Below are 13,956 nucleotides of genomic sequence, written 5' to 3'. Positions count from 1 at the left end.
CGAGATGAGAAACTGGGATGCCCGTCTTTTCGATTTTGTTAGGCTCATTGCACTGGGATTGTTGTCTCGCCGGTGAGGAAATGCTCAATGGCATCAACACCAACTTGCCTATGATGATAAAACATCCAATTAGCATCCCACATCTCAGATTAACAAACATCAAAAAGGGGGTGGAGGGGGTTGGGATGACAACTCACGTAGTCAGCATCAGCTTCGTAAACTCATCCATATCGTCCGGCCGGGCATACATCCAAAACTCCTTGAAGCTCAGGTCCGTAATGCAGTACTGCGGCTTCTCGCGCCAGGCGCGGAAGAACTCGACCGAGGACGTGGCCTCCCAGAGGTGCCGCGAGGCCGTGAAGCTGTGGCCGTCTTCCCAGAAGTCGGCGGGGGCTGGGTTTTGGTAGTAGTATGAGTAAATTGGGCGGCTCATAATCATCAACGGGGAAAGAAGGGGGGCATACGAACCTTCTTCGGACTTGAGGACGAAGACGAGACACATGAGGGCAAAGGCGATCATGATGGTCCGCCTCGTGCATTCGAGCAGGATCCAGCTCTGCAAGAAGAAGGAGAAGTTAGTATCTCCGTGTGTGAGAGAGAGAAGTAGGTGTTGAAGTATATGCAACTCACCTCCCAGCTCTTTGGCGGCTTGTCTCTCGTCATGAGAACCGACGGCGGAAAGCCCTCTTCGAGCTCATTCTTGACCACGACCAGGTCCTTGACCCACGCCAGCATCACGCTCATCTCCCTCTCCGCCGCCGCCCGCATGCTCACGTCTCCGTCAAAGATGCGCATCGAGTTGAGCAGCAGCAGCGCCTGCACCCTGGCCAGCCGGTCCGCGTGCGTCGTCGCCCTCTCGCCGTCCCGATGGACCTCGCGCACCGCGTCCAGCAGCACCTTGAGCGTCCAGCCTCGCGTGGCGGGCGTGCGCGTCGAGTAGGCCGAGGCGGCGGCAAAGGCCGTGGTGATGGTCTTGGGCAGCTGCGCCATCCAGAGGCGCGGGTGCATGAAGGGGGCCTCGCGCCGCTGGGTGAAGGTGACGTACATGTCCGATATGCTCTTGACGATGAAGCCGATCTTGCTGCGGGGGTCGTGGACCTGCAGCACGTCGGAGATGATGCACTGATCCTCGTTCTGCAGGATCGAGAGGTCACGGACGGGTTGCTGCTGCTGCTGTTGCTGCTGCTGCTGTTGTTGTTGCTGCTGTTGCTGCTGTTGCTGATGTTGTTGCTGCTGTTGCTGCTGCTCCTGCGATTGCATCGGCTGCTGAGTCTGCGTCTGCGTCTGCAAGGGCGGTACCACGGGCACCGGCGGGAGGTCCATCTTGCTGCCGACCCCAAAGCCCGTCAGGTCCCACAGGCTGCCCGGGCCAGTGTCGTCGCCGGCGGTCATCAAGTCGACGATGAAGCCCAGGTCCGGCGTGTGCTGGTGCTGGTGGTGGTGGTGCTGCGCCTGGGGGTCGCCGCCGAGGTGCAGGGTCCCGTCCTGCTGGAGGCTCTCGGGGCTCGTGTTTGTGCCGGTTGCGGTGCCGAGGCTCTCGATGTCGAAGCTCATGTCGAACTCGGGCGGCATCTCGGGCGTGGAGCAGCTGCCGTCGACGGCGGAGGCGCACGACGAGGACGTTGTCGCCGTGGAGGCTGTGGTGGTAGAGGCGGAGGCAATGGGCGGCGATGAGTGCTGGTGTAGATGGCGCTGTGATGAGAGCTGTGGCTGCTGCGTCTGTGATTGTGATGAGAGCTGCTGGGACCCCAGTTGCTGAGACCGCTGCTGTGACTGATTCTGTGTCTGTGTCTGTTGCTGCTGCTGCTGCTGAGGAAGAGTCGACGACGCAGAGGGAGGAGGCTGTCGCTGGTAGACGCAGTCCAGGCCCTTGGTCGCGCACCTCGAGCATCTGGGAGTCCGCTTGTCGCAGCGCCGCTTGCCTCGGACGCAGGCGTTGCAGCTCTTCTGGCGCGACGCCGCGCCGCCGTCGCCATTCATGCGATCCAGCTTGCGCAGGCCAGAGCCGAGGCTGCTGAGCGGGCTCGTGTCTGTCCCGGCACCGGTGAAGTCCATGGGCGGCGAGGGAGGTGAGGAACCAAAGGTGTAGCTGTGCTGCTGTAGCTGGTCGTACAGCGAGGTCATAGCAGCAAGCTACAGTACGAAAGTATTATGGCGTTATATGGATCAATTGACAAAGCTGCGGCTGCAGGATAGTAAAATAAAAAGATGAAAATGACAAGGCAAATGATGATGAAGAGGAAGAGAAAATAGGCTAGTCTGAAAGGACAGGGGAGATTGAACTGTAGGTACTTGATAGAATGTTCTGATGGTGAAAGGAGTTAAAAAGATCGGTATCGCCCGCCGGGACGATAAAGATGCCCAAAAACCGAACGCCACAATTTCTCTTCTATCAGTACCGCCTACCTATATCTGACAGCACCGTTTTGCCCAGAATCTCTTCTCAATTCTTTTCAAATCCTTTTCCTTCCGTCATCGCTTCAGCAAACGGTTGATGACACGACACGCGTCCCCGAAAGAATAGAGGAAAAGGTATCCTGACGTAGAATCGAGATTCGCCCAATCGAAGCTCGAAATGCCCATCCCCTCATACCAAAACCAGGTAGACACTACATATTTCATATGAGAAGCCGAAGCTGCAGTGACAAACTCCGGCAAGGACCCCGAGGACCCGGAGGGCTGTCAACCTTCCCCAAGTCCGCAAGTCCGCTCCGCAAGTCCGCACCTCTTCAGCCTCAACTCTCACCTTTCGCTCAGCCCATAAGAACCAAGTCCGGGGCCTCTTTTTGCTGGAGACAACCGGCGATCCCCGCCCCGGCTGACCGTGTTTGAACAAGTCGGGTTAAGGTGGTTTTTTATTTTCCTAGTCAGTCAGCTAGAGAAAAGAGTTGCAAGTCATCAGTCAGATACTGTAGTGCCGCATCACACCACACAAGGCACGGATATATATAAGCTGGATGACTCGACAAGCTTGACATGGCTGCGCCACTTGAGTCGTTCCTATAATGTTTCTTGTCCTTTGCTCACGTTGTTTAGCAGCAGAGCCTCGTCCTGCCATGACACATCCTGCGCATAAATGAAAGAACATAAAGCAAAGAATGGGAATGACCGGGCAGAGAGTTGCTAATATCGCAGACCCTTCAGATGAGGTCATCACAAGCGAACGTCTTGACCTTGGACAACTGCATTTATCAAACCTCACAGCACCCGCACGCACCAACATGGCATGTTATCAGATGCACCGTATTTGTATTGCATCGTGCAGATTTCAGCGTTAAGTTAAAACACCCTGCTTGGGGGGAAACCAAAGGCATTGTTCAAGGCCCATATTAAAGCCTCTTCAATTTCGTATTTCCAGCATCATTCAGTACTCGTATAGCTTTACAGCAATCCTGCCGTGGCTACTCCGCATCCTGCATCGTCATCGGAAATCAACGACAATGGCTGGCATTGCCAGTCAGCCTCCACAAACGGCCGACGGCATCCAAAGGTACTTGCCTTCCCCAAGCTTTCTTAGCAAATGGGTATATACACCGCGATAGCCTCCTCAGAACCAAGCATTTCTTCTCTCCCTTTTTGTATAAACGTTCCGTTACAATGATCCCTTTCCTAAGTCCACCAATCCCTCATCCTGGCAGCCCAGCTGAGACTAGCTTTTGTTTCCGCCGCCGTATTTGGCACAAGGTGAAAAATCAAAGAACGCCTCCGACCAAGACCGAATCTGGTGAGAAAACCACAAAACAGTCCAGTACCTATTAAAAAGGAAAAGAGAAGATAGAAGGTTGAAGATGACGAAAAAAAAAAGGGGGAAAAGAAGGGAAGATTCGGGTCAAGAAAAGGGAGACGAGTAGAAACGTCTGCCGCAATTATACAACCATCTTCCGGATCAAGGTTCTCAAGATCCCCAAGATAGCAAGAGGATAAAACCAAGATCAGAGTCTATCAAGACAAACTCCCAGTTCCAAGCCGAGCCTTCAAACGTCGGTCTGCTGGGGTAAAGGATTTTTTTTGGTTTTGTTTTCTGTTTTTGTGAACAAGGCGAACAGCAATCGATCCAGGTCATCTCATCGCAGAGTGACATGACGACATTGCGTCGTCAATATCGTCGTCGTCGTTCTCTTTCGTCAAGTCTCTCTCCGCATGCTCATTTAATCATGCGAATAAGTGGGCATGGCATAGAAAGCGTATATGAGCACCGCCGTCATGCCAAGCGTAGACGACCGTTATGGCGGGGGATAGCCCGTCGTGCCATAGTCTGGCGTAGCATAGCCCGGTGCGGCATCTTCTGAGATTGCTTCCTGCAACATATGGCATTGGACAAGCTCGAGACCTTCAATTGGCGTTCCCTAGTATCGCTCTTGTCGGTATCCGTTGGTCCGTGGAGCTTCGTACTGCACGCCCGTCATGGAATCCGGGCCGCTCGGGATGCCGTTGCTGATGGACCGGAGAGGCGGCAGCTCGGTCCGAGGCGCGCTCGCATACGGATCAGATGAGTAGGGAGCCGCCTGGCCGGCGTGTCCCGGGGGCGGTCCTTGTCCGTGCTGGCGGTCCATGCCGCCCGCATACTGAGTGTGCTGCTGCTCCATTCGCATTCCCGACAGCTCTCGCCGCAACATGTCATTATCGGCCATGAGCGAGTTGATGTGGCCTTGGAGGAGCCGAATGTGGTCACTCTGTCTCTGGTGCTCAGCGATGGCTAGCGACGCATTGTTAGCCCACCTGCACAGGCGCCAGGATGAAATACGCGCGACATGTACGAACCTTTGGTGAGAATTTCCCACTTGGATGCCTTGGATCCCCGCTCCTGCGGCATCAAATCACGCAGCTGATCAAACAGCTCCTTCATCTCGGTTCTTCGTTTCCGTTCGGCCAGCTTATGGCTGACTCGCAGCTCGGGGGTTCTGCTGTAGGGCTGCGAACCGGAGGCCCCATTGGACTCCTCGGCTTGTAGGTTGCTCAGCTGCTTGTGCGGAATGGTGTGGTGGTGAACAGGGGGGAAATCGGATGAGTTCATCCGCGACAGCTGGGAGCCATCTTCAAATCTGCGCTGACCCGCAGGCAGTCTCGACTCTGTCGTGAACTGGCTGCTGGCGATGGACTCGGTGATGCTGCTGCGGCGAGAGACATCATAGGACGAGTGGTTGTTCAAGAGGTTGTTGCCAACCCTCTGGTTGTCACCTCCTCGAAGATCGTCCTCAGGGAAAGCCCAGGCCTGACCCTTAGTCGGCTCGGCTGCACGGGCAATGAGCCCGGTTGTAGGACCAGTAATCGTAGGAGCGGTTCGCACGACTTTGGCAGGCTCTGGGTTTCGCTCAGCGCTGGGCAGGTATCCGTTTGAGATTCGGTGCACGGCAAGGGCCTCGAAGTTGGGCCTGGGATTGCGCTGGTGGTGCAGGGTACTCTGGATGGAGGATGTGGACTGGTTGTTGCTGGTGTATGGAGAGCCGCCTAATCGCATATCGCTGAAGTTTTGGTTGATTCTGCTGTCTACGCTCTCACGCCGGCTGCCTGCAACAGAGGCGAGCCCTTCTCCCAGGGTTGCCCCTGACATGCTGGCCGTGTCCAGCGAAGTTGGTCGGTCGAATCTCCGATCAATCGGGTTGGTAGGGTTGGGAGAGACCATCGAGGCCACGCTCATGTTGCTGGCAGCTGGTGAGACCAAGGCGTGAGGTAGCATGTTGGTGGCGACGGGGGAGGGCGTCTTGTCAACGGACGAATAGCCAGATCCGGCCGGGCTGAGACCAGCGGTCGTGAAGGAGGCTGTAGAAGCGTCTGTTCAGCAAATCGTGAGCAAATGAGAGGGAGGGAGCAATCCGGAATTCAACTCAAGGCGACCTACGCTTGCTTGACGTCTCGTGGGTCGAGTAGAATCCAGAATCGCGCAACTGGGGAGCGGGAGCAGCTGGTACAGCGGACGAAGGGGCTTGCTCCTCGCTGTTGAGGATGTTGGGGAGTCCCGCCATCTTGCTGGGCAGCATTCGCTGCTGCGTCTGCGTTTCCATTCTACCAACGATGCGGCTGTGAGCGATCGCGTAGAAGGAGGGTGCCTCGGCCGTGGAAGGGAGGAGGCCTGGAGGTCTGGATATCGGCGGCTACCTGTAGGTATCCAGCCAAGAGACGAGGGCAGAGGAGGGTGGCGACGGCCTGCTCAGGACAGCGGCTGGGCAATGGTGATCGAAAGAATGCTGTGCTGCGGAATCGAGTCGACGGGAAGCCCAATGCTGGCACTCTCACGGTGGTGAGCAAACACGGGTAGGGAATGGACGGGAATGAGGTTGCTTGGCAAGCGAGCGCGAAGCGAAGCTCTCGCTCACTGGAAGAGGCGCGAGCAACACAGACACGAGGGGCTAGGAGAACCTCTGGGCCGTCATGTGAAGCTGCGCCGTGGATCAGAGAGGAAGAATACTATGCTCGGGGGGGCAGAAGAGGTTCAGAGGGGCATAAAGTATGAGCTCTGGCATGAATGGCGATGCGGGAGAGAGGAAGAGAAGAAGAGGCAATGGAAGGCCGATGTGAGATTTTGGAATTGGACTTTTTGGGGGGGGTCGGAGAAAAAGGTTGGATAGGCGAGGCACGCTGTACTTGACAATGTAGGGGAGGGCCACAGCAGCTCTTGTACCCAGCCCGCAGCGCCTCAGGGCGTGCCGGCTCGCGAGGTCTCCGCTACCTGTGCCTGTGCCTGTGCCCGTACCGGTACTTGTGCCCCCAGGTCCTGAGCATCCACTCGCAGCGCTGGAGCACCTTGGTGGTCCTGACTGGCCAGAGGCCCGAATGGGGGAGCAGGGCGGTAGCTCAAAGCCGCAGAGGCCTTCTCCAGAGCCAACGCGACGTCAAAGAGCGCACGCACTGCAATTGCCTGGCCGCTGTTCACACTGGCACAGACGCAGCACGGGGGGGATTGGGGCCAGGACTGGGATATGGACCAGGGGGCTGGAGGACGCCGAGCAGGGCTGTCCACAGCGGGTATCCTGTACAAGTACTTGGACGCAGTAAGAGCGCGGGTACTCGCAACAATGGATCAAAGATGGCGGCCAGACTGAAGAGAGCACCGAACTCAATGCCACGAGGCACGGCGTACAGTGTGAAGGGTATCGCGAATGGCCCGAACCTCATGGATCCCATGGCGCGAAGTAGCGCTACTTGGCGAGGTTGGCATCGCTTCGAAGAATGATGAGCCTGGAGGCCTATGTTCCAAGATTCCAAGATTAATGGCATGTTGGCAGCTCTGCTAGTACCTGCACATACACTTCGCCGCGATACGATGCCCGTTGGAACTACGAGGGAAGCATCGGAATAAAGCATCCAACCTTTTCACCATCCCAACAGAGATCAGAAGCCATCCACAACGCCCTCTGCCATCCACGACAGGGGCCTAACAGGGCTGCTACCTTGCCATTCGCAGCATCGAACAAAGTCTCTGCAGAGTACGTTGGCGAGCGCTGGGTAGCATGGAGCACTGTATGAAGGCAACCGCCAGATCAATCAAGTATACTGTACGGCCACCGCGGAACCCAGACTCTGAGGCTAATACCGCCGAGAATCTGGGGGGGAGTCCACACTGGACGGTTACAGACACAGCCTGAAAGACACAGACCGATTGTCCTCAACGAACTCGAACGGTCGCCGGCAGAAAGGGCAGAGCAGCGTCGGGCCTCTGCCACAGTGGCCAGTACCGCATACGAGAACATGCTCCTGGATGTGGTGCTACTCCAGACTGGGAGCGAAAATCAATGCAATGCAGGCAACCTGGTGCTACTGCAGCTAGCAGCTAGCAAGTCGTGCGCACGAGAGCCACCAGGACGATAGACAGAACGGAACGGCCTGGGCGATAGGCGCACCCCCTCGGCCCTGTTGGCCGCAGACGCAGACGCAGATTGGCTTTGGATCCTGCCCCCGGCATGGCTCTCCCTGGGCTGTGGGCTGACGCGGATGTTTGAATCACGGCCGGCAGCATACCGCCGTTGTCCTCTGCCATCTAGATCTGGCATCACAACCGGCCCTCTTTTGGGGAGCCAGGGGTCGGGAGCGGTCATTGCCTCTCTTCGTTTTTTGCTTTTGGTGACGAACTCTCCACGGAGTGCAGGTATGCCTCTTTTCGGTCTCGGGGCTCTTTGCTTTGACGCCGGCACTGCCTATCTAGGCACTACCACTGCTATATTAAGATTCGTTGTTGAGCACCATAGTTGGACCACGGTGTTTCCGAGACGGCGCAGCTTCCGGTAGGGCTATGAACAGCCAGAAACAGAGGCTGAAGCCAGTTCGTTGTAGGGGTTTGCCGGCGAGGCGCCTCGTTTGTGACGGCGGCTCCAGTCCACTTCGCTCAGAGCTCAGCAACAGAGTGCGGCTTGCGTAGCTGCACGCTACTCACAATGCTGTTGCTAGTAGTAGTAGTAGTAGTAGTGCCCTACTTCAACGGTGGCTCCTAGCGAGGACATGAGCTGAAAGGCCTTGCAATTTTCTTTATCTCTATTCCGCCGCCACCACGGAGCCACCGTCCTTCTTGTCCACAGCCACTGGCCCAGCAGATTGTGGTTGAGAAGCTTGACAGGTAATATTCGGGGGATCCAAGAGGTTAGCATGGCGGTCAATAACTAGCTTTGGGCGCGATCCTTGTAGACTACCAGTAGGCTCTGGCACAAGCGAAACCTCTCTCTCTACCATTGCAATTCCCACGGATACTGTACAGCGCTCGAAGTGCTTGGATGGTTGATGATGAGTTGTGGTGTAGCAGTAAGGTAACCCTACAAGCACGGCGCTGCTGGAGGCACCCTCTCCAGCCCGCCTGCGTCCATGGTATGGTAACACTCAATAAGCATCTCCAGACGAAGACCATCTACTAACCGCGTGGTGATTCGCAGCATCTCTGCGCACTACGATCCAACCCTGCCCTGTTACCCCTTCCATGTAGTACGTACACACGATGCTGCTCTAGTCAGTAGCACACGTAAGGACCATTCGACAAGCAATCAATGGCCCCAGACGCCGCACGGACGGAGCCCAGGCACGTACATGTGGACGGATTGGCCCGACTCTGGACGAACTTGTGTCCCTGTGCGAGGGCATTTCCTGCACGCGGCGTCGCACTGCTGCTACTAGCTGGTACCACCTTGCCGAAGGCAGGTGGTAGATGTCTTGGGTTCTGGCTGGAATTCAACCTTCTGCGCCAGGTTGTGTGTATCTCGTACGTATGGCGTTGATGATGGCAGTACTTCGGACCTCAGGAGGCATCACCGCCACGGCTTGATGCCCACAAGAGTCGGTACTTGTACGGCAAGAGACAGGCGCAGCCCTGGCCGCCTTTAAGGTACCTTCTACTTCCTTGTTAGCCAGCTCCAACAAGCACGTGTTGGCGAGGTGCTTCTCACCTCTTCGTTTGGACATGGATCCTGGAGGGCGGGGGTCTGGCTATAATCGCCGATGGGTGGGATTTTGTTAGGTTAGCTACATTATGTACCTGCTCGTAGCGGTGCTGCTACGACCAAGGTGGTAAGTTACATCTGCGACACGTTTCGCCCTAAGGAGGGCGGCACTTGAATCGCTTGTATGGAGACGTCGTGAGCATGTTTGCTGGATGGAAACCAAGGCGCGCGAGACGGCGGACAGCCAAGGGAGATTCTCTGGATAGCGGAGAGAGTGCTGCAATTCAAGATAACCTTACAGGCACCTTATCGGCATCCGTCAGCCTTCTGATAGCCCGCCAAGATTCAGTCTTCCCCGAATGATAGGGGTCAGCTGGCAGCCTCGCGGTGTCCAGTACCGGTACCTGACCTTGCACCCCGGCCTTGCGCAAGCCCTCCGTACACGGTACTGGTACCCCGTTAGTAGTAGACACAGGTGCGGCCGACACCCGCCGTTCTCGAGGCAAGTGCAAGCCTCGCGTCACCCCTTTCCCTCCAACTCCAGTTGTTGATTCTCACGGCTACCTCTCCTCCGTACTGTACGCAAGCTCGTCTTCTCCCCGCACCAAACAAGGCTCAATCAATCCATCGACTCTCTATGGCTGCGCTCCCCAGGTCTCCATTTTCACATGATTTGAGCTCATTTCGCCTGCTGCTCCCGAGACCAGGCTGCTTCCGACCAATCTGAGATGATGTGCGCTCCGTCCTCGCATGCTGCTCTTTGCTGCTCTGGGGAGGCGGGGAGGCACCGGCATACGAAGTTACACAGCAGATGTTTCTGGGGCGTCGGATCTACCATCTCTCTCAGCGCTCGGCGCATACATGGTGTACTTGCTGTACACACGCCGATACGGATGCCTGAAAGGAGAAGAACTGGCAGGTAAAGGCGAGTATAAGAAGTGAACAGAGAACAGAGTGGTTGTACGGGGTGCTTGCTGGGACCTCGGACACAGTACAAGAAACACCGCAGTAGTATTTGTTTCATCACTTGGTCAAGAGCTAACGGATTCCTTGTCCTACAGGGGCCAATAGACCGCTATTGATTTCTCCTGGACTAACCAAAGAATTATCGGATGGAATACTACAAGGACCGCAACATCAATGTAAGCGACTGAGCAAAAGCAAAACTGAAGCGTGCTGCGAGAGCCGTGGTTGAATCCTTTCGCCCTCACGTTGCTTCGCCTACACTACTCTATGTGGCTTCGCATGCCAGACGATTAGTATATACACGCCCCTCCGGCACCCAAAGCTTTGGGCGGGCGCAAGCACGTTCCTACCCGGCAAGGGTCCCTCGGGCTGTCAAAACGTGACTCCCATTCAGTGGCAAAATGCTTGACACAGACAAAGGCCGAGCCCTGTAATGCTGAACAAGTACAGTACCGGAATGGTCACCGACGTCTCAAGAGGGACAGCCGTCTCTTTGCAAGAAGGTGTGACGGATGCGTCTTCGAAAGATGACGGCATAAACTGCCACTGAGGGACGGCACTCCCAGAAGACCCTGCAATGTCCGTTGGAGGGTCCTTTCTGCCATTTTGACGCTATCCTCCGTGACCCGGCCGCAACAGTCCCGCTCACAACATGCTAGAACCTGGACAAGGAGGGGTGCGGGCTCGCTGGCCGTGACTGGCCAGGATGGCAGCCTTTGGACAAAGCCAAGCCAGGGTTCCTCGTGCCGCTGTGGATGGGATGGCCTTGGTGTGCCCACAGGTCCACTCCAAGGTGCATATGCGCGATCTTCCGCCGCCACGTGAGACTCGGTCGGCCGCCGCGATTATTGGCGTGAGGGATATCGGCCATAGAAAGTCGGAGCCGGTGATAGCGAGCGTGTGAAGGGTGGGCTTGCTGACCAGCGAGCCACGCAGATGGGGCATCTCGGTGGTTTATCGAAACCAGCCGTAGCGCACCACTGGGATCGTCCACAATCGCTGCATACACGTACGAGTACTCGTACTGTACATGTGCAGCTCCACGGAGCAACAGTTGTTCTTGCTGACGGTCCGGCGACTTCGTACATCGAAGTAGAAAAGCATGATCGATACGAAGGACCAGTTGGCGGTACGAAGTACGAATGCCCGTGCATACCTACTCGCAAAGGGCCCAGGTCCGTATCGCGCATTGGGACGTAAGCTCAGACGGCAGAAGGCATCCGGAGCGAGGCAACGCGGAAGGTCCCAGTGGCTAACGAACAACATAATCTTTCGATGCCAACGAGCTACTAGGGACAAGCCAGAAGAACTCGACGCCGGCTGGAATGTTCTTCGGTGCCTTCTGCTGCGCCGCCTGGGGATGTCAGAATGAATCAAAGGCGAACGCACGCGGGCGCCTCCAGTAATCGACACACCGGCGCGCCTCTCGGCCATATGGCTACGACAAAGCGGCGCTGATGGGGTGGCAGAAGCTTAATGGAACGATGCGGTTGTGTGCCACACCATGTCAACAAGTGCCAAAAGCCCTCGTGGCTCGGCAGTCTCGCATGCCCTGCACGACTTATGTACTCAGGCACGCTACGCTACGTATTCATCCATCTGCAGCCGGTTCCAGCAGGAATGGGTGCGGCTTGTGTTCTAAATCGGTGGAAGCATAGCCCTTACAACAGCTCGGCCTCGTGGAATAGGGGGAGGTCTCGAGGCAAATCGAGTTGTAGTATGCACAATCCCCAGTCGATGGGATTGGGAGGGCTGGTATTACCGGGTGCAGTGGGGGAGCGAGGTCCAAGGCATCATGTAAGCAGGGCCCCTTGAATTCTCACTCATCTTCCCGTGCTATTCTCACTCGTTTTTCTACCCTTTTCCGGCACGACAATGTATTCTTTGCCCAGATCCTACAACTGAGATCACCCACAGGCCTAGCCAAACTTTGTCCCACCTGGAAGGGACGATTCGTTGTGTCAACAACCCAAACGCCCACTTCCTCGTACCAACACTATGAGCGAGAGTTTGCGACTGCCGACCCTCCAGGACTACTGCTACCACTAGGAGCTTGTTGGTGCTCCTCGATTCAGGACGGCTACGGGATAGATGGTCCGTCCATCAGATGAACCAAACCGTGGATGGATCGTTAGCACTTCATGCAAGTCTCAAATAACACTTTGCCCACTCGAGATATGGGTACTCAGGATCGACAGCCTTCCACTCTCAAGCATCCAGGTTTCAATCGCTCTCGGGCCAAAGCTACGGACAAATCGATTATTGAGCGGATTAGCGATACAAGTCATATGTGTGATTGCGTTTGTACAGGACCAAGGCATTCGTACGACGATTGCTATCTCTGAACATGCTCCAGGCATAGGAAATCATAATTGTGCCCCAAAGACTTGGACTGAGCTGAGGGCAGACTGTGACTTGACAGAAACAAGGAAAAACAGTGAATGATGATTGGGCAAGCTCATGAGCTTCTCTGTCAATCAGACAGCGAATAGCAGTAGGGCTGGCACATGCGGAATGTGCAATGCTCGTGCTCGTGCTCCAGACAAGTACCTACTCTACGAGGTATGGTAGGTATTGCACTCGAAATCAAAGTTCCTCGGATCTTGACGGCTGCTGCCTTGACGGACGATCTCAATGAAGCAAGCTGGCAAACTTCGGAGCCCTGTCAACCGACTATCATTTCTGTTGGTCGGGGGTATCTGCATCCATGGCCGCGTCTCCTGCTGGCATCAGTTGCCATGGTCATGCTTGAATCATGTCTTGATGAAACATGCAGTCAGACTGACACTTCGTACCTTGACATGGGCATTGACCGTGGCACTTTCGAAATACGGAGTGCCGTGGCTGCACATTGGCTGTTGCATTGCATCAGGGCTTGCCACCCAACAGGCCGCAAACCATGAGGGTTCACTACTTCTAACGCCAAATTGCAAAGGAGGCACAGGATGCACTTCATACCGACATGTCTTCATAGGTCGGCATGTACGACTTTCGAGACAAACCGCAGTCGGGTATTGGTTGTGGAGAGAGGAGTGAACAACCAAAAGGCCCCTGCACCAGATGCCAATTTGTCACCAAGAAAAAGCGACGATATGAGCAGACCGAGTTGTCTTCGATACCCACCCCTCATGGTTCGCTCCTCGCTGCAACGTCGAAGTGTGCCCCAATGTTTAATAAGCTGGCACATCGGTTGGACGATGGTGATCTGAGTAACGCAAACTGCCCAATGCGAACGATACAGTCCGTCAGTCTCACGTCCATATACGGCTTACCGTGAGGGTGTTTCTGGGCACAGAACGTCGTCCCAGGACCGCGCCTTTCTTTTCTGTTCTTGAAAGCTTCAGAACTATCAAGACCTACATGCAGAGCGCCAGCAGTGACCGACTCTTGTCCCACTACTGCAGATAAATATACGGCTGTGCAGAATGCACATGCATGGGGCTCTATGGAGAAATGCTTGCCAATGGATGAATCTATACAGCGTGCCCCATGATCCGCATTGGGAAACGGAAAGACTGATGGCTGGCATATGAAGCACGGAGGGACAGCATCATGGTCTGGAAAGCTACTCCAGGAGTCATACGGACAAGCAGGCTGCAAAGTGCGAAGCACGCGTACGCCCCAAGACATT

At 55.7% G+C, this 13,956-nt stretch overlaps 2 protein-coding genes across 2 annotated transcripts; both read right to left on the bottom strand.

Annotated features, from left to right (window-relative positions):
- Positions 1-44: 44 nt before the first annotated feature.
- BBK36DRAFT_1109770 (hypothetical protein) lies at positions 45-2,055 on the bottom strand (the record flags this gene model as incomplete). The annotated part of the gene is made up of 6 exons (XM_024889510.1): positions 45-108; positions 198-393; positions 469-556; positions 631-1,218; positions 1,300-1,588; positions 1,775-2,055. The coding sequence occupies 6 exons, from the start codon at positions 2,053-2,055 to the stop codon at positions 45-47; spliced, it is 1,506 nt and encodes a 501-aa protein (XP_024753223.1).
- Positions 2,056-4,346: 2,291 nt separating this feature from the next.
- BBK36DRAFT_1111127 (hypothetical protein) lies at positions 4,347-6,002 on the bottom strand (the record flags this gene model as incomplete). Its single annotated transcript, XM_024889673.1, has 3 exons — positions 4,347-4,696; positions 4,762-5,772; positions 5,840-6,002. 3 exons carry the CDS (start codon positions 6,000-6,002, stop codon positions 4,347-4,349), a joined length of 1,524 nt encoding a protein of 507 aa, XP_024753222.1.
- Between the last annotated feature and the right edge of the window lie 7,954 nt (positions 6,003-13,956).

This window comes from Trichoderma citrinoviride (genome assembly GCF_003025115.1).
Source record: "Trichoderma citrinoviride strain TUCIM 6016 unplaced genomic scaffold BBK36scaffold_2, whole genome shotgun sequence".
NCBI lineage: Eukaryota > Fungi > Ascomycota > Sordariomycetes > Hypocreales > Hypocreaceae > Trichoderma > Trichoderma citrinoviride.
The sequence above is the reverse complement of the archived record's forward strand: the minus strand, read 5'-3'. Positions and strand labels throughout refer to the sequence as shown.